At 39.2% G+C, this 20,695-nt stretch overlaps 1 protein-coding gene across 1 annotated transcript; it reads right to left on the bottom strand.

The window, feature by feature from the left end:
- Window positions 1–11,357: 11,357 nt before the first annotated feature.
- Window positions 11,358–18,431, bottom strand: TIC (time for coffee). Its single transcript, XM_078996018.1, has 13 exons — window positions 17,985–18,431; window positions 17,414–17,890; window positions 17,140–17,324; window positions 16,787–17,057; window positions 16,247–16,685; window positions 16,062–16,122; window positions 15,896–15,982; window positions 15,496–15,778; window positions 15,339–15,393; window positions 15,162–15,228; window positions 14,733–15,092; window positions 11,969–14,630; window positions 11,358–11,854 (listed from the first exon to the last, which is right to left on the bottom strand). The coding sequence occupies exons 1-13, from the start codon at window positions 18,091–18,093 to the stop codon at window positions 11,802–11,804; spliced, it is 5,109 nt and encodes a 1,702-aa protein (XP_078852144.1). The 5' UTR covers window positions 18,094–18,431; the 3' UTR covers window positions 11,358–11,801.
- Window positions 18,432–20,695: the final 2,264 nt, after the last annotated feature.

The raw sequence follows: 20,695 nt of genomic DNA, 5'->3' as shown, positions 1-20,695 counted from the left end.
CTAGTAGGAGTTGTTTGTTAGATGATTGTCTTCGTGATAATTATCTGGGATGCTAATATCTGTTATGTTTGTGTGCTAGGATGCCCTGTAATACATGTTAGTAGTAGTAGGGGTGAAATAGTCCCCGGGTACCGATTAAAAGATACCGAAGGGGTCGTCAGAACCCATACATGCCTAGCAGTACGTTACGTTATGTTATTATGTGGTAGTGATAGGGGTGAAATAGTCCCCGGTTACCGGTTGAAAAAAATCGAAACGGAGGTTAGCTCCCGGATACTGGTTAAAAGATACCGAAGGGGAGGTTATCTCCCGGATACCAGTTGAAAGATACCGAAGGGGTAGGTCGGGCACCCAGATATGTCTAACAGTATACTTTTGTATGTTATTCTATGTTATTATGTGGTAGTGATAGGGGTTGAAACAATCCCCGGATACTGGTTGAAAGATACTAAAGAGGTAGGCCAAAACCCGGATATGTTTGGCAGTATGTGTGTTGTATGGTATGTGGTATGATGGGGGAACTCATTAAGCTTCGTGCTTACGGTTTTCAGTTTTGGTTTCAAGTACTTCATTTATAAAGGAAAGGAGCCGGCTCGATCGCAGCACATCATACTATGATTTTCCACACATGAGATCTTTGGGATTACACTCTGATATTATTTTATGATAATATGTTTTGATTACTGATGCTTTGTTTTTGATATGTGATGTTATTATGGATGTTTTTATACTCATGGTTTATAACAACTTATTTAAAAATGAAAGTTTTGGTCTTGAATTTTGGGATGTTACACATACTACCTACCACATATATCCGTAATTTCCTTAAGGATTGCCTTGAATCTGCCAAGTCACTTTATATCCATACAAGTAACCCGCATCAAGATAAGTCTCCCAGCACTAGATCTCATCCTAGGTTTTCCTAGGGTTAACTCCACACCATTCTCTACCTTCACTTGAAGAAGGAACTCCCGTTAACTTCCTCTAACTAGCTCAGGAATATAATTACAATCACTACAACCAAATAATTCTTCGAATGAGAGGTCTGACACTACAACGGTTGGACTCAAATAAGAGTTGCGCAATACAGTTAAAACCTAACCTTCTAAAATTATTTATTTCCCATGATATGTAACTCAGCATATGTGCTTACTATTTAGATGAAGCTAGTGAGAACTCCTAAAAACCACAAAGAAAGCAGCATTCTAGCATCAAGTAATCAGAACCAAGCATCACCTAATCAGGCCATCCTATCACGGACTGATCAATACTAGCATCCAAGTCTACAAACTCATATAATAGGCATAAAATGCATCTCTCCTAGCATTCTATCATGCAAAAAATGAGCAAATCCTTAGCCCTACTAGCATGCGATTCACAGATCAAATCATATCGGATGACATTTATAGGTATTTTGGGAAAACTTACTTGAGCTTGGTCGATTGCATTAACCACGCCCGTTCTTATCTTAGAAAACTCTTTTCTTAAAAATACATTTCTTTTCGAAAATATTATCAAATCCTCAATTTAAGTTCAGACACACCCGAGAGTATGTCCAAATCCCTCAAACCAAGGCTCTGATACCAATTTGTAACGTCCCAAAAATAAGACCCGAAAAGTCATAAAACCAAAGTAAACAAATTGTATCAATACATCATCAATCATCAGAGTAAATCACAAAATGCAAAACCATGTGGTGTATGCTCTGCATTTATCCCGGGCTCTTCCCTTTGGAAGCAAAAGTACCTGAAACATAAACTGAAAACCATAAGCACAAAGCTTACTGAGTTCCCCAAAATACCACATACCATAGATAATACACACATAATGGGCCATGTCCACCATCAGGCCTTGCCTGGCATTGAGCCCTGCTCAGTATACAAATATATCAGTCATCGGGCCCCACCTGTTATACATATAAGGCATATAAATATATAAATACATAACACATGTCATAATCACAAAGATACATAGCATACAGAACGGCCATCGGGCCCCTCCCGGTAAGCATACAAGTACATAACACATGCAAGAGTCACGCAGACATCTAGCAACCTAACATAACATAACCATAGGCCGCATTGGTGCCTTCGACCCACTAAACACAATGAGGAAACTTACCTCAAAGTATTGCATTAGCAAGTAATTCATAGAAAAGGTTTATGCAATTAAACTTATGAATTAAATAGTGGTGACTCAAACGGAGTCATGTGTTTGTGTTGGATTAGTGTCTAAGTCCATAACTATTTTGGTATGTACTTGACCCGATGGTGCATGGTCCTTTTGGGTTGCCTTCACCAAAGCAACTTGATAGGATGATTTATGGAGAGTAAGGATTAAATATGATTTATTAATGTATTATGAGAATAATATATTAAAGGAGAAATCATATTGTTTAATTAATATTAGTCAATAATTAATTGGTAATTAGTTTTGTGACTAAAAGAGATTAATTAAACTTAAGGGACTGGAATTGTAATTATAAGATAATTGCAATTTGGGCCATGGATTGCCTTGTATTAAGGGATGGACGAATTCTAATGGGAAACCCATAAGGAAATCGTCCATGGGCTTAATAAAAGGAGTCTATGGGTTGCTTAGGGCTTAAGCATCCAAATTAGGGTTTCCTTGTTAGATAACCCTAATAGCCCAACTATATAAAGACCCCTTAAGGCTCAAAAACGTGGCTAAGGTTCTTGTAAGGGTTTACACACGTTTTTGGCAGCCTCCATCCTCTCTCCTCTTCATCCTCTTGCTTATGGTGTTTGTGAACCATTAGAGGAGTGACACTTGTGACTCTAAGCATTCCAAAGACAATACAAAGGAGATTTGGGATTGTTATTGCTACATAACAATCAAGGTAACACTATAAACTTATTCTCAGGTTAATATGATTATATGTATGTTAGAATTAGGGTTTATAGTCTTGGATTCAAAGCATGTACAATAGAGAAACCTAGATCCAAGCATTAGTGTTTGTATGAGCACATAGGATGTCTTATGACCAAAACCCATCAGTTTGGTGCCGCATCTGACCCACTCCTAAGGTTCGCTCGATGTGCCCCAATTATGTGTAATTAAAATTTTAATAAGCTGTTGAAAATAATGAGTCTTCCCTAAGACCACAACCAAACAAGGAACAGGTCCTAAGGCGGACTCAACATTTCTAGGTTGATCACTTCTTTAATTACATATAACAACGAGGCACACTTAAAAATCTTAGAGTTATTAGTTGTAAATTGTTTGTAATACCACATAGTAAAATCTCATGTCAACATCTAATGAAGTAAAATGCATGCCAAATTCATTGATAGACTTTTAGTACATATTGTTTTGGAGAAATTTGACCTCATAAGGGTCTACATTACATCAATGTAAAAGATAGTTTTGACAGCACAAAAGCCCTTTGAATAGTGTAATCATTTAGTCGCAGGGTCAACCTACATACAAAAGAGTAGCACCAACGCATGCCCATAAACTTATACTACAAAGATGTGTGAGTAGTAACGAGTCCTACTCACGATGATCCTTCCCTGATGGAGCTTGGGATGATGTCGATGTGCCTTGCAGTTCTGCTAATCTCCATTTGGTTGCAACCATTCTCTCCACAAGCGCCACGTATCTTTCCCGACACTCCCTTGCTTCTGCTCGAGCAGCGAGAAGGTCCTGAATGAGTTGATCTCTACAGTGGGAGTCTTGTTCCAGGTCTCTGGTGCGAGTAGTGGTAGACTAAATGATGGTACTTAGTTCCCGGACCTGATCGGTCGTCATCCTATCGCGATCATCCATAATCGCTATCTGTCGAGTCATAACTGGGAGAGCTCTATCACCTGGTCCTCCGTGGCTGAGGTCATAGTAACCTCGTTGACCTCTGTATGGTGATCGTTGTCATTGACGGCGACCCCATCCCTCAATTGTGGTCACCCATCGAGGTACAAGTCAGAAGAATTCGTATCGGTTGGCGGGAACTCTGGCTATATAAGGAGGATTGATGACCTCCGGTTCTTCCTCACTTTCGTCCTCATCCATGTCTACCTCGATATCTTCCTCTTCTTCTTCTTCCTCGGGTTCCTCCTCGGGTTCTTCTTCAGGATACTCTTCGGGTTCTTCTTCGGGATCCTCTTCGATTGGTTCTTCGGGATCTTCTTCAATCCACTTGGCATTTCCTTGATTGGGAAAGTATGGGTCTCCTGGTAGATGAAATCCTGCAATGTCGTCTGTGCAAGAATAGGGGTGTAAGTAGCATGTAACGGTTGATAATAATAATATTGTGTTATAGCAACATACATACTCCAATAGTATTTTAAACGTTTAGATTTGGTTCTTAGAGCGTTCTTTGTAGGGTGAAGTTAGGTTATTAGATTTGTTGCCCACTACGACCATCCCCTAGTATGTGTAAGTCACTTCTCGGACATATATAGTTGATCAGGATATATCCCTCCCAGACTCGATTCACGTATACTAAGGCGTACCCATAGTGTACAATTCCTCTTCTTTTACTTTATTCTCTCCTAGTTATGGCACTGTGCGAGTATGTAATGCATGTATGTATACTTTAAACGAGAAAACTATTTATTTTCTAAAAGTATATCCCATTAAAATGTTTTAAAATCAGAGACTTTTAGTCCCAAATGTGTTTATAGATTGTATATCTGATGTGGTTTGATATACTTAATTCACTATAAACTGGGCTCTGATACCAATCTGTCACACCCCCAAACCAAGGATGGCGGAAACATCCGGGAGTGGAGGACTTCATGTATAGTATCATAACCACAATTGCAATAGTAATTTAAGTAAACACAACCATCATATATATAATTGAAAGAGTGACATCATTGTATGAATTACATGTTTCCAAATCAATTACAATATGTTGACAAAATGTGAAATGTTTGACACCTTAACGTCCCATCCTTAAAATGCACTTGGTTACCTGTTTAGTGATTTCCTGAGAATACAAGTTGGTTGAAAAAGTGTCAACACAAAGGTTGGTGAGTTCATAAGCTTTTGTTTTAACTTGATAAAATCCTTTCTCTTGTAAATGTAATGTTTGTTCCAGAAAAATCCGATATTTTCCTTAAAATGTGTAATGTAGTCTTATATCCAGAGACCGAAATGTATAAGTAACCTTTCTTACTTATAGTAAATAATGCAAGTTTAAATCGACATAAACTCTTTTAATTTAAATGAAATTCACATAAATTCTTATATTTGTTAATACTTTCTGTGAGTTATTATAACCATGTTATGACCTAGTTGGCCTAAAACGACGTTCTTCAGGCGTCGGAAATGTTATGACATTTGTCACCCCAGACATGTCGGTCTAACTGTTGCATGCAGTTAAGGTGTGGGTTTGACAAACCCAATATAGATCTATATACAACTATCACACTCTCCCTCCAGGAGACTGGTTACAATACAATACTTATAGGTAAATGTGAAGCAGATGTCTCACAAACTATACCTATTATAGTTTATCAAAACAAGGGTAGTAGTGGTAATGTACGTAAACTATATTTAACATAGTTTATTCAAATGTTTGTATGTAATGGATGTACTTTGATTATAACAATTTGTTATCTTTTATATTCCAAATATATATATATATATATATATATATATATATATATATATATATATATATATCAAAATCCATTTATTAACTGATGCATGTCTATATACAAAGACAAAATGTCATTTATTTGCAATAACATATATTCACATAAAGATATACACCTTGTTCGACATGTTACAAGGTGAAATGAAATTGTTAGTATTTTTTGTTATAAACATTTTCCAATTACTGTTCTTAGAGAATTTATAGAAAATTCATAACAGGTCCAAATCAGAATCCGTAAATTCTGGTAGTTAGGAAAATGAGTCTAGTTTGTTCATAAATTTTCCCATGATTTTTATTGACCTCCAACTTAGGTAAAAACATCCATAAACACAGACTGGTCCGGATTGGTTCTTGAAATGATACGCAGTTTTGTAAAAATCACCATAAATTGCAGAAAATTTGTATGGAAATTTTCAAGTAGCCATTTTAAAGCTAAGAACTTGAACTACTTGCACCTTGTACAATTTTGAAAACTAAAATGTTTTAGTTGACCAAAACAGTCCGTGAATGGAATCCAACTTTTCTGATGAAAGCTGTTAGAAGCATTTAGTTGTGTTCTTGGTGATTTAACTTGTATTCCCCCCTTAAAACTTAAGAAAACATGAAAATATAGGGGTATGAACTCACCTTGTGTGATTTCAGTAGATAAGTGTTGGAGAAGGGAAGTGTTCAACTCAAGAACACTTGAAGAAGCCTTGAAGATTTCGAGAATCTAACATCAATGGGATGGAATTTGTATGAGCAACCCATGATTTGAGTAGAATGTGGTGTAAAAATCACAAGGAGGATGAATTATACTTACCAAGAGTGGAAGAAAACTTGATGATCAGCCTTGAAATCTCGAATTTTTAGAGAGAGAAAGTGAGAGAAAAGTTGTGTTTGATCTTTGGTGAAATGAGAGAAAATGAGTGAAGGAGAGAGGAGGGATGTTCCAGCTCTAAAAACATGGGAAATGGTTGGAAATGATGAAAAAAGTACATTGACATGACCTAGGCGTGGTAGAAGGAGTGTGGCTGGTCAAGGAGTGGGTGTGAGTGGTTGCTTGTGTCATAAGCTAAAGGAAAGTCAACACTCCACCTTAATTACTCCAACCACTAAATCTTGGATAAGATTTGCATTAAAACGTGATTAATTAAGACATATGGATCTTAATGTGTTAAAATAAAGTTTTGGGTGAACCGAGAGATAGGCTCGGCTGGGAGGTAAGAACCGAGAGCGAGGTTCGGCTGGAGACTTTCGTAGGCGAGGAACCGAACTCGAAAGAAGGAAGCGAAGGTGAGGTTCGGCTTTGACATGTTCGCCTTTGACAGGTTTGGTTCGGCTCCTAGGGTTTCGGCTGATGCGAGGTTTGGTTCCGGTGATCTCTGCGAGGTTCAGTCTCGGCTGATTAGGGAGGCTCGGCTTCGGCTGCTTCTTGGTTCAAGAGGGTTCGGCTCTTAAGGAGGTTCAGGTCCTTAAGAGGGTTCGGCTCCTTAAGGCTGTTTTTCGCGTAAACTTCCGTTTTCGAGCTGTTTTCGTCAAATTCGAGGGTCGGGATGCCCCGAGTGATTATAAAAAGTTACGGTAACTTTAGAGAGAGATTTGGGAGAGATTTGGGAGATATTTCAAATAGAAAGAGATAGGGTGAAAACGATTGAGGGAGGTTTCGTTTGTGACATGTTTGAGTGTCCGGCTTCGCAATGCAAGGTCCGTAAACCCCGTTAAGCCATGTTTTAATGTCCTACACACTCCCGATGAGTGTGCAATAGTGTTTTATCTCTTTGGTTCATTGTTTAGCATTATCAAGGCTAAGGAAAATTAAACACACAAAATTTCCAATTGATGTTTTCTCATTAAAATAGCGAGTTGTTTAGTAATTACATAACGTAAATCCTAATATACAAGGGTTAATTGAGTCGTTCGGTTTGACTTGTTGACTTTGTTTGACTTTGACTTGACCCGAAATTGACTATTGTCACACCTTTACCTAGCTTGATCCAAGACTAAGGCCCAAACCTACAATCCAAAAGGCCCAATTCAAAATTAATCACCCAAGGCCTAATTTTCCAAATTAGGCCCAAATCCTTTTATGAGCCTTTTTCAAGCGAACCCAAAATAAGCCTCAACCCAAAAACCTGATGACCCAACAAGGCCCTGAACATTTAAGCCCAAACATGGCCCAAACCGAAATCCTACAGTCTGAAGCCCAACATGTTCAGTACGCGGGGCTTACTCAGCTCGTACGCATAGCGTACTCGCTTTAGGGCTTGAATGCTAAGCATACCTGATTGTACACCCCAACATACTCCCCTATTTGGCCAACATCGATTTTGCAGCCACAGCTCTCAAATATCTTCTCCATCTTGGATATCTAGTCCATGACCTCTAGTAGTGTTGGGGTTCCAGAAAGACTTGGCGACTTGGATGCCATGAAAGTCTTGTACTTGCACCCATTTCCATCGTTTCCTTTATCTAGTTCATTCCTTTTAACCACATGTGGCCCAGCTTGATTAACAATCCAACTATAGTTTCCTTCCTCAAACTGTTCTTCATTCAGACCAGGTTACACAATAGGTGTCGTGGGTTCATCCCTATTGTTCCGTAGTGGTTGTCGAATCTCCTCTTTGTGTTTGGCTAACATAGCCTGAAAAGTCACCAAAAGATGGAGCTAAATCTGGATCTCTAAGCTTCCATCCAATGAACGAGTCTTCCAACTTCTTCTTTTATCACTTCAAGGAGCACAAACCACCACAATGAAGACCAAGTCTCAAGAACACTCAAAGATGCTATTAGGGTTCGAGATTAGGGTTTTAGGACAATGGAGGCTAATAACGAGGCCAACTCTTAGGACTTAAGGTGAATATATATGGTGAAACACCCCAAAATTAGGGTTTATTTTGTCCAAACGTACGCCCCGCATACGTGTTCGAAGGCACAATCACGAATTGGGCTACTACGCTAAGCGTACCACATTGTATGCCCCGCGTACAAGCCTTAAGGAGCATTCCTGCAAACTTTTTGATTAAGGATTAAATATGAAACTTACAAATTTTCCAAGCGTTGTAGAATATCCCTCAAACTTCCTCATTTCTCCTAACTCGGCTCTCTCCAGACCCTTGTCTCTTATTGGGTCTCATCATTCTTAGTTGCCTAGATGGTGACTTTCAAGGTTGTTTCCAGTTTCAACGTTTTACCAAAATCCGCTTGTATTCCATTAGCAAACATGTTGATCTTGGAGATTCCAGTTGGAAGCATGTAAGGAACTAGGTTCATCTACTCTGTAAAACTTGCAGCATACTCGTTGACTCTCATCTTGCCCTTTTTCAGATTTTAGAACTCATTGTTAATCTCTAGATGATCTTTCTCAGAATAGTACTCTCTTTTCAACTGTATAAGGAAACTTCCCATGACATCTTATTGGCTTCTCCTTTGGGCATGGTATCAGTCAATAACTTCCACCAACTTAATACCTCAGTCTTTAGCTATCGGACTACAAGGATAGTCCTATGTTTGTTGTTGCAGCCGCAGCTCTCAAATATCATCTCCATCTTGGATATCCAATCCATGACCTCTACTGGTGTTGGGGTTCTAGAAAGACTTGGCGGCTTGGATGCCATGAAATCCTTGTACTTGCACCCATTTCCACCGTTTCCTTTATCTGGTTCGTTCCTTTTAACCACACGTGGCTTGGCTTGACTAACAGTCCAACTATAGTTTCCTTCCTCAAACTGTTCTTCATTCAGATCAGGTTGCACAATAGGTGTCGTGGGTTCATCCCTATTGTTCTGTAGTGGTTGCCTCATCTCCTCTTTGTGTTCAGCTAACATAGCACGAATCATTGTTTGGACTCTTGTCATTGTAACAAGTCCAACTATTGACACGACTTCAGATGTACACTCGAGCACATGAGGCCTAGGTTGTTGGTTTCCCTTACCATTTCCTACTCTACTTCGAGTTCTCACCATGACAATCTATACACCAAAGCAGATGTTCAGTGTACCAAGACACAAGATTATTTAGGGAAGGTTTTGTTTATGTTTAGAAGCATAAATTCTCCTTATCACTCCGAAAAGTTATATGTTAGTTCTAATACATTAATTATACGTTTAGAATCCTGAACACCTAAAATTTTCAAATCTAGGTCAGCAATAGACCGTAGATCTAATCAACTAATAACAATCTAGATAGGCAACCTAATGCATGCTATAACATAAATCATTTCACACTATGAATCCGAGCTGAATATAATTGGCTTTCAGTAGATTTACAATTTGAAACTGAGTTGAAATTTCGAAAAAAAAATGTTTTTTTACTATCAATATGAATTTATATTGGTACTATGATTTTGGATACATTTATTATTTTTTGGATAAAAAATAGACAAACTTATCAAAAAAAAAAACAAAAGAAATGAAGTTAGTTTTTTTTTGAAGTTCGTTATATATATATATATATATATATATATATATATATATATATATATATATATATATATATATATATATATATATATATATATATATATATATATATATGACGAAAAATCATGAATAATGATATATTTAGGGTTTTCAACAAAAACATTGACTAAAAAAAAGTTGATTTTTTGTATGATCCGGTAAATGCGTGTCCAGTGTACATATCGGCAATCATTTATTTGGTCGTCGATCACTTTAAATTTTGACGCTTTCGATAGTTTCTTTAGTTCCTCGATTAATATTAAATTTTATATATATATATATATATATATATATATATATATATAATGCGGTGCGATTTGATTCATGGTTTTATAGTTAAAAACCACAAACCACACCACATGGTGTGGTTTTACAAAATTAAAACCGCAAACCGAACCACAGAAGCTTTAAACCGTATTATGCGGTTTGTGTGGTTTTATACGGTGCAGACGGTTTAAATAGTTTGATGCAAACCTCTAGGACCAACAAAATCTCCATGAAGACTTGTATTTGTGTTTTCTTGCCAACCACAAAAATCATTTATGTAATTTTGTCTTTATACAAATATCACTCACCTCAAGGGTCTACTCTCCACCTTCAACATATTATTCGCACAAAGATTACGACTTGTCACAAACCATTGGTAAAAGAGATTGGGCAATTACAAGTTTGCATATTAGTAAGATTTCTGTGGGAACCAAAAGAGAAACACAACACGCAAGTCGCAACCGACAAGTAGAAAAATCCCTTTCCGTCTTTAACTTTTAGCTCCCACATCCCAACATAAAACTCGCTACCACTCGCCGGAATAAGCTAATATCTTACAAAAACGCGTTGGTAGAAATTTTAAAGTTTTCCTCCAAAGCATCTAGAAGGAATGATGAAACTTCAATTTGCAATTTATCATATATCTTAGTAAATGCAGACTAAATAGTAGGCCCATCAAGCACACCCATTAAATGCAAACACTTGACAAAACAGTAATCTAACATATATCTATTAAATGCACCAACATGTTATGATTGAAAAGGACTCATCCCTTCATTATAATGAACTGATTTACTGTCAAAACAACACGGTACAAAATGTCAATTTCAATATAGAGACTTTAAGCATCCTACTTTTGGAAATTTGGTTGGTAATAATAAATGATAAAAATAATAATAATAATAGAGAAAATATCATCGAAATATAAGCAAAGCACCAATTATCTGGCAACACTGTCTGTCGGGCACTGTGGCCCCAAACGATAGCAACACCGCATCACATTCACCACAAGATTCGTGCCTCGAAAATTAAAAGATAAAAAGCATCCATCCAATCAAATCCAACCAACCAACCAAGTAAAAGATTAAATAAATAAAATTGAGAGGGTTCACCCTTTTCATGACATATACACATTATATGCTGCATATGCATATTATATTATGCACAACACCCTTCTCCTTTTTTTATATAATATGTCCAACATGATAAAGGGAGAAAATTCACCAAAAAGAAACCCCCCTCCTTTCCCCACTTCCCAAAAAGAACTAAAACCTACTTTATCCATCCACCCACACCCACACCCACCCACTGGCCATGGAGCTTTTTTTAGGGGGACCCGGACCCAGACCCGGACCCTTGAAAAAAACATCGATCCAAAACTTGTCGCCATTTTTCTTCTCCGATCGCGTCATTTGATTTCTTGTCAGGCTGACACCATATGTACGCAAAATGTCAAATTTCTTTTCTCCCTTTTAACAAACTTGGGATTGGGATGATTCATTGATTGATTTTGATTGGTTTCTCTCTAGAAAAGATTTTAAAATGTTTTCATCATCTACTACTTTCATCAAAATTGAATTTAACATACACAGAAGAAGAAACCACCGACCCAAAAAACAAATTTCCAACACCTACTCACCGGCACCGGCTGGTTGTTTCTGCTCTGCAGGTTTCACCTGGACAGCAGCAGGGGCATTATGGACATATTGCGGGAACCCACCAGGCAACATCTGATGTCCAGCATTCACCGACTGTCCACCACCATACTGACTCCCATGCAGCATTTGAGGTCCACCACCACCGCCGCCTTTCATGTTGCTAGTGGCGGCTGCAATCGCTTTCGCCGGATCGGAAGTGGTGGTGTTTGATAGTGTGACAGGCGGGGAAAGCGACAGCATGGCGGTTGAAGATGATTGAGGATTTTGCTGCTGCTTTCGTGGAAGGTAATAGCCGGTTGCACCGCCTGATGCGGTGGTTGGGCTGCCGGAATGCGGTTGACCACCCTGTGACTGCTGCTGGACTTGCATGTACGGATGTGGATGTGCGAAAAACAAATGTGCCTGGGCTTGCGCTTGGGCTTGGGCTTGGGCTTGGGCATGTTGCTGCTGTTGCTGTAATGTTTGCTTCTGTAACTGCTGTGGTTGTTGCTGCTGAGATTTGTTAGAACCTGAGTTTGTGACATGGGGGTTACCAAGGATTGAAGGTGAAGATCTTTGGGTTGCAGGAGAGTTTTTAGCTTGTTGTGAGGAGGATAGAGAAGAAGCCTGGGGAGTCCTACCACTTGTGGAAGCCGATACATTTGTTCTCGGACTTCCACCACCACCACCTTTAGAAATGGAAGATGTTGTCGGAGAGCCGACCAACATTGGTGGTGAAGGTGACTGGTTATTATTACTATTGCTACTAGGATTCTGTTGATGCGGTTGATGTGATGAGGTGGTGGAAGGTAGTTTCTGACTGGCAGCACCACCGAAGGAAATCTGAGTGTGGGATTGCGGGTGGGAGGATCGGTTAGGCTGTTGGTGTTGGGATTGATGGAGGTTTTTGAGGGAGGAGGTGGTTGGGGGTTGAGACGATGTGGTGGGACCCCTCACTGAGTTTCTCCATTGTGGGGATTGAACCGGGCTGCTACTGGTGTTGCTGGTTTGGACTAGGTTTTGTGGGAAAGAAGAAAGAGAGTTTGGAAACTTGGAAGCCATGGATGAAGATGAAGTTATTAGGTGGTCAGGGTAGGCGGCACCGCCATTACCTGATGGTGGGTTTGCATTTGGGTTTGGGTTCGGGTTTTTACTCCGGGCAGCAGCCATGTTGTGGTTCTGTTGCTGCTGTTGCTGTTGCTTCTGAAGCTGAAAGACCTGCTGTTGCTGCTGGAATTGAGCATGTAAATGATGGGAAGATTGAGAAGATGCAACAGAGGGTGATCTGGTTGACCGATTATTCGAACCCAGGTTTATGTTCCTGGAAGAGCTATCAATCACTGAAGTCCCGGGGATGGCCGGAGATGAACCAGCGGAGGCATCTGGGGCAAGATCTGGCCTTGAAAACGCAATGGACTGCCCGGACTTCCCGGAACTGCCCTTTCGGTCTTCGTCTGCATTTGAAGAGGATTCATGACCACCGGCTGCTCGGGTAGCTTCCTCAGATATTCTGAAATCTTTCTTCTGTTGAGAATGGGCGACTGGAGGTGCTGTGATTATATGGTGATAGCTTTGTCTCAATGATTCTGGCAAACTCTGGAAAATGGCGTGGTTTTGAGCCATGGATGACATGGTACCAGTGGTACCATTCATAGGAGCAAAAGACATGGCAAAAGTTTGAGGTGGTGGTAAAGATGACTCCACACCACCTCTTTTTAACCCCGCTTGCTGAGATTGCTGTTGCTGTTTTTTATCATTTGAATTGTTCACAGCTGCAGCATTAGACATGGCTGCAGCTTGAGGGTTCATCAAAGCAAAACTTGGTGAGTGAACCGGCATTGCAAAATTATGACCATAAACACTCATGGTGGTTGCCGCCCGAGATACCCGACTCTCAGCAGTGGATGGACTATCCTCACCACCACCACCAGCCACTTCATTTTCAAGGTGGCGTGATTGTGGGGGGAGGTTCATGTGCTGACCCTGATTCTGCTGCTGCTGCTGCTGCTGTTGAGATGACTGTGATCGACTTTTGTGGGAAGGATGAGAAGGATGGGAAGGATAGCTGTTATGCAAACTGGCACCACCATTTCCAGTGCCACCGCCATTAACAGCAGCACCACCAACATTGCCGCCTTGCTGCTGCCTCTGCTGATTTTGCAAATGTTTCTGTGAAGAGGAGGTTGATCCGCTGCTGTTCTGGTGGGTTTGTGGGATTTGCTGTGGCTGAGAAGGGTGGTGATTTTGAGGTTGAGCTGGTGGGGCCTGTTGGGGTGGTGGTGGTTGTGGAATCTGGGACGGGTGTATCATTTGAGAAGAATAGAAAGAGCCATTGAACAAAGGCATGGGTTGGGCATGAGGGTTGGCTCTGTAATTTGGTGGGGCTCCTACTGCTGCAGGTATCGGGAAAGAGTAAGGATTGTTTTGCAAAATTGCCAGATACTGGGTTTCATTGGCCCCCATGTTCGGGTAATTGAAGCTCAATGCCGGAGCAGCTGCTGTTGTGGAGCTGCTAACCGTGGCTGAACTGGCGGCACCTGAAGCACCACCACCCAAACCACCTGCTGCTCCAGTAGAAAGCTTAGAAGAACCAGGTCGAACAGAGGCAGAAGCCGCCGCCACCGCCTGTTGCTGATTGAAGGGGAAGATGAAAGCAGGCCCATGCTGAAGATTAAAAAAAAAAGAAAAAAAAAAAACTTACCACAAACTCTTTAAAAAAAAAAAATAAACATTATAGAGTCAAAATTTTAGAGTAAACCAACTTACAAGAATATTATTAGGGGAGACAGGGGGCAAGGCTGGCTGAAGCAAAACCTGTTGCTTTCTCTGAGCAGGATCAGGAATGGTGGTGGATTGAGAAGATTTGTTGTCTTTTCCGGTGAAGATTCCGATTCCGGGACCCTTGTCTTGTTGCAATGGCTGCAACTGACCTCCGGTGATGTTTCCATGGAGTTCGTTTGAAGGCATGACATTTAGATTGCAGGGTTTGGCCCCAAACATGGGTGCAGATCCAGATGCAGCTGGCCAGAATGGGTTTATCTTCATGAATTGCTGAAGATAGTGAATGTTTCTTGCAATGTAGCAATGTGTGGCACATCTTTTTGGCCTTGGATGTGTGAATATTGGCTGTCAAAGAAATGTATCATTTAGAAATGTTGGATTGGGTGCCAAAAAAATTAAATGAGAAGACAGTACCTGAATTGGAGCAGAAGGCATGGTGTTTCCGTCCATGGATATCACTCCCTGCAATGGTGCCACATACCTGCAAATTCACATATGATTAACATTTGCTCTTACTGTTAAAAGAAAGAAAGAAAGAAGAAGAAGAAGAAGAAGAAGAAGAAGATAAAGTTGATGTCTTTTTAAGCTTACCCCATTGGAGGCCAGTTAGCCACAGACATTGGCATTGGCAAAGAACTTGGTTGAGCTGAGAACGTAAGATCAAACAAAGACTTCAAATTAGAACCCAGATGAGTTGAAATTTGGGAGTAGAAAGGATGGAGATTCTTGATAGTAATTAGTAAATTACCTGACTTTTCTGAATGGGTTTCATCTCTGGTGGATTTAGTAGATAACTGTTGATGTTTAAGAGCTTGATGCAGTGATCTGTTGGTGCTATCCTTGTTGGGCTTTTCCAAATCGATGTGAAGTTGGGTATTCCTTTCTTCATTCATGGCTTGCTTTGATGATTCTCCAGCTTCATGAAGAGTCCCAGCCATTGACTTCTGTGCAACATCCATCAAATTTACAGTCTCCTTGTTGCTCTTCTTCGGCTTCTCATCCTCCTTGTCCTTGATACTCTTGGTCATTTCCTGTAATAAAATTAAACAAAGTGTCAGATATTTTAGCAAGAGAGAGAGAGAGGGAGAGAATAAACTCCACCCAATTTGTGGGAATAGATTGAAAAAGTAAAGAATAATGTATCTCACCTGAGTTGGCATCTGCTGCTGCTTATGATCTTGGAAATCGATATCCCTAGCTCTTTCAGGAGATGTTTTGAGTTGAGGAGGTGGAGCCTAAAATTGGAACCAATAAGAATCCCAAAAGAACAACATACGGAAATCAAGAAACCAGAGCTTGATGAATGTGTCTCACCATCAGATCTATTTCGAATTTTTCTTCCTTTTGCCTTTCAGTCTCCGGATTAGCCATCTTTCTGCGGAAAAGATGAACAAGAAACCCAAAATTAGTCGCCAGAAAAAGATGGAAGTCCAGAAACCGTGACAGATAAATACACCATACCAAACTTATTAAATCACAAGATCCCAAAATTTACTCACAGAATGGTCGCTGTCGTTGATGAAGCTGTCGCAATCACACTTTCAGTTTTTGCATTTCCATCGTTTAGCCCAACCGCATGAGATTCCTTCTCCACCTCTTCTTTAGTCAACACCACACCTACACCACATTTCACCTCCTCTTCCGCCGGCGGCTGGGGTAAAGGAGGCGGCGGCTCTGATGACGGTGCCGACGGTGCCGACGGTGCCGACGGAACCTGATGACCCGGCAAACTGGTAAACCCAAAAGAAACACCATTCTCGGCGGCCGCCGCCGCAGATCCGGGACTATTGTTTTCTAGATAAGGAGAAGAAATATCAGTCTTGGGAGACTGATGATGCTGATGATGATCGATCTCGGTCTTTATTGAAGATGAAACTGGACTGCTCCGTACACTAAACGGATTCTCTGACACTTGCCGTGGTCTCTTCCTCTTTGGTGCTGTAGATTCATTGAAAAAAATAAAACATCAATTATTACAAGTTCAGAAATAAGATAAGAAGTTCGAAAAAAGACCCGGACGACTGTTAAATCTATCATACCTACGGTTGACAACGAAGAAGAATTTTGTGGTGGGGCTGTAGAGTTAGAGATGGGAGATGAGACTCTAGATTTGGTATCACTGCTGGATTTGTTAGAATCGAACTTTGTTGTTGAATCGTTAGATGGGAGTTCTTTCTTTGACGGAGCTTGCGATTGAGTCATGAGACCATATAAAACTTCGGCTATCTCGATTTCAAGCTCCTCTGGGTTTGAGGATGACGACTTAGATGAAGATTTCGGTGGCCTCGGTTTAGACCCTCCATTTGTTTTCTGAAAAGAAATGAAAAAAGAAGTTAGAAGCCAAGAAAATCCACAAAGAGACTGTGAATCTTTTTAGGGATAAGAAACAAACCATCTTCTTGCGGACTGAAACATTGGAAGAAGAAGGCGATGGAGGAGCCACCGGCGCCGGTGAGGCGGCTGTCAAACCAAGCCTTACAGGTGAAGTCGAGGATTGACGATGAATTTGTTCTGTACCTCCCCCTCCGCCAACAACAGCACCACCAGATATCCACTCGTGAGACCGCTTTGTAGATGCTGAAATGTCAACAAAGTTTAAAAAATCAAAAATTTCTCCCAATTAATCGAAAATTAGTGAAACTATCTGCTGATGTTCCGGCTGTTACCTGACCGAGCTTTTCTCGGAACCGAAACACCGATCATCTCGTCGGCAGCCTTCCAAGCAGGCGGTGGCGCAGCAGGTCTAAAGACTTTATTAGCAGATGGGGGAAAACTCTTGCGATGGTGAAGCTGCTGAGGATGAGGATTATGATTATGATGATTACTCGTCATAGCCGATGCTGCTGTAGATGGATTGGCCGGCGGCGGAGGCAACATCCTCATACCACCGCCATTTCCGGCATCCTCGTCGTCTTCTTCGTCTTCATCATTAACGCTCTCCTCAGACGTATCGTCTCCGTCGTCTCTGTTACTTCCGGTGGTCACATGATGAATCATCATCCTATTTTCTCTCCTTCTTTTGCTCCGACTCGACCGCTCCCTCTCCCTTTCTCGATCCCGATCTCGATCTCCACGATCTTTCTTGACCACTCCTCTGTCTCTCAACCTTCCCGATTCTTGTATCTCCACCCCTCCATCTTCATCTGCAACAAAAAGAATCACCATAAATTAATAAAAACCAACATGAAGATTAAAATTGATGGTAGATCTGAGAATTAGAACCGTAAAGAAACCTACCAGGTGAATCCCTTAGACTGTTGCTTCGATGTCTCCGTCTAGACGACGATAAGCCATTCTGTGGAGCAGCCATATTAGTAGCTCGTCTTGCTTCTCTATTCCTATCCATCAATCACTTCTCTCGATCTCTTTAACGTCAGATCTACTACTGTTGTATGTATCATCACAGGCTTTCTTCTAACATAATTCGCCGGAAACCTATCTCTATGACTCCCCGGATGATTCTCAAACAAGAAAGTCGCCTACACCGGCGGATACCCTAAACCGATGATTCAAATCAAAAAATTGATATTTTTAACTTTCAGAGAGATTGATTATATGATTCACTCTCAGATCTCTTTCTGCTCTTCTGCCCTCTCTTTTTTCTCTCTCTCTCTCTATCTATCTTCTTCACTTTCTCTCTCTCTCTCCCTTCTTTTTCTCACACACACTCTCTCTCTATCTCATCATCTTTTCGGTATTTCACTCTCCACGAAGCCTACTCCGAACCGCCACCGATGGCTCAGATCCATCCTTTTTCCACATATACCTTCATCTCGACCCTCCGTTCCCACTTGATGATCTGACGGCTCACCTTCACTTTGCATCCTACATGGCACTATAATATCCGTCCGATATGTTACCTACACGTGTCAGTCTTTGCTTACTCGACAAGCTTCCATGATTTCTTTACTAAATTGTAAAGGATATTAATATATTAATATTGATATCTCTATTAAAAAACATAGGGCCTACTGTTTTTTTATTAAGGTTTTTATATTTATTATCTTTTAATTACCATAACTTCTTCTCCAAACAAAACTAGAGAGCAACAAATTTCATTTTGAAAAAGATATAAAACTTTTTTTTATTTAATTCGTATTTCATCTTTAATTCATATTGGTTATATGAATTTATTTCTTTAGAGATATATATGTTCTAAAAAAACTTGTTTCATAATCTACTTACTTTGTTACTAAAGTTATATATGAAATAAAAATCGTGCTAATAATATAAACTATTATATTATATAATAACCAATTCAAAATTCTTGCGACAAGATAAATATTAGCTAATTTTTTTGACCTAGTCTGAAACTAAACAAAGAAAAAAATTGTATATAGTTAAAGAAAGAAAATATAACATTATAAAATGAATTATATATCGATACAAATAGTAATATAAAATGAAAGGTTTCTATGTTCACCCATCAACATCCCATGGACCACATATGTATATGTACGTATATAATATCAAAGATTTATTTTTATAACAAAACTGGATATTTTGTTAATATGTATAACAAAAGTTTTCAGCTTATGTTTTAGTTTAGTATAGATTTTTATTAACTTTTAAATAAATAAATTACTAAAAAAAAAACGGCTGTTAGATAATGTGATAAACATACAATGAATCGAAATGTAATTCTATAAACGGATAAAAATATATGATTTTATTGAATAAACTAGTCAACACATTTAATTTACCCAAACAATTAAAAAGCCACGTCAGTTGAGTTGCATTTACCGGCTATAGTAAGGAAAAGGAAACCTTTGGTAAAAAGCAGCAGATGCCGATCGCAAAGAATCTATGTGACCGCACAAAAATACCATTTTAGCCGGTCAAAATTACATTACTTGTTCCGGTTTTCCACCATTCATTATTGATTAAAATATTATTATTATTCACTGTCATAAATTATCTTGTGGGCTCCTGTCAGAGTGATCGACGGCTGTAAATGTCCCGATGGCTGAAAAGCAAAACAATCAACGGTGGAGATTCAATAATGGGTTTTGGTAGGGCGTGGAGGGCCTTATTTAAATATTAAATATATAATATAATAACAGAAGTATCAAACAAAAACAATAATTATATCTCTTTTTCTCTCTCTCTCTATCTCGCGCGTTTAGCCTTATTGTCACGTTCTATGTATGTACCGTTGCAGCTAATATGACGTGTCAATGGGGCCCAGCTATTTCCTTTAATTACTCCCCCACTCGCGTTGCGGGTCAAGCTATACAACTCAGGCTTTTTCCTACATAAAAGCAAGTTAGCGACTTTTATTGCTCCAACTGTACTTTGTAACTCACGCGCCTGCCGCGAGTTAGCACATTAATTGCGGGGTAGTATCTGATGTGTCATCTAAACTTGTTGCCACGTTTGCAGGAGTTTGTCGTTTGGAGTTTGGAGGTGGGAAAGAAGTACTGCCAATGCTAGTTGATTGAGATAAATTATTAAAATTAGTTGATTTGAATGAAATATTACTATAAAAAAAATAGTTTAATAATCTTGATTAATAAATAATGCGATGATTATTTCTTTTTAAATTGATTTAATATTTGCTAAGGAACGCTATAAAATAAGGGTTTTTGACTACAACGACTACGTTGTATCGAAATATAATATAATTTTTCTTATATGGACAAAACTAGGTGTGGGACCCGTATATTATACGGGTTGATTTAAAAAAAATAAACATTAAATTAAAATGTAAACATAAAATATTTTTTAATGTACAACTTTAAAATAAGAAAGGAAAAATGTATTTATTGCAATGTAATATATATATATATATATATATATATATATATATATATATATGATATTTAATACTTTACATATATAAATATATGATTTTAATTTTAAAAATTGAAACAAATCAAAAATTGACAAGTGGATAATATTTAGTTCAAAAATACCATAAAATGACAAGTGTCAAAACTTATAAAAGA

This window comes from Lactuca saligna, chromosome 5, assembly GCF_052625555.1.
Source record: "Lactuca saligna cultivar CGN05327 chromosome 5, ASM5262555v1, whole genome shotgun sequence".
NCBI lineage: Eukaryota > Viridiplantae > Streptophyta > Magnoliopsida > Asterales > Asteraceae > Lactuca > Lactuca saligna.
This window is presented reverse-complemented; position numbering and strand designations above follow the sequence as displayed.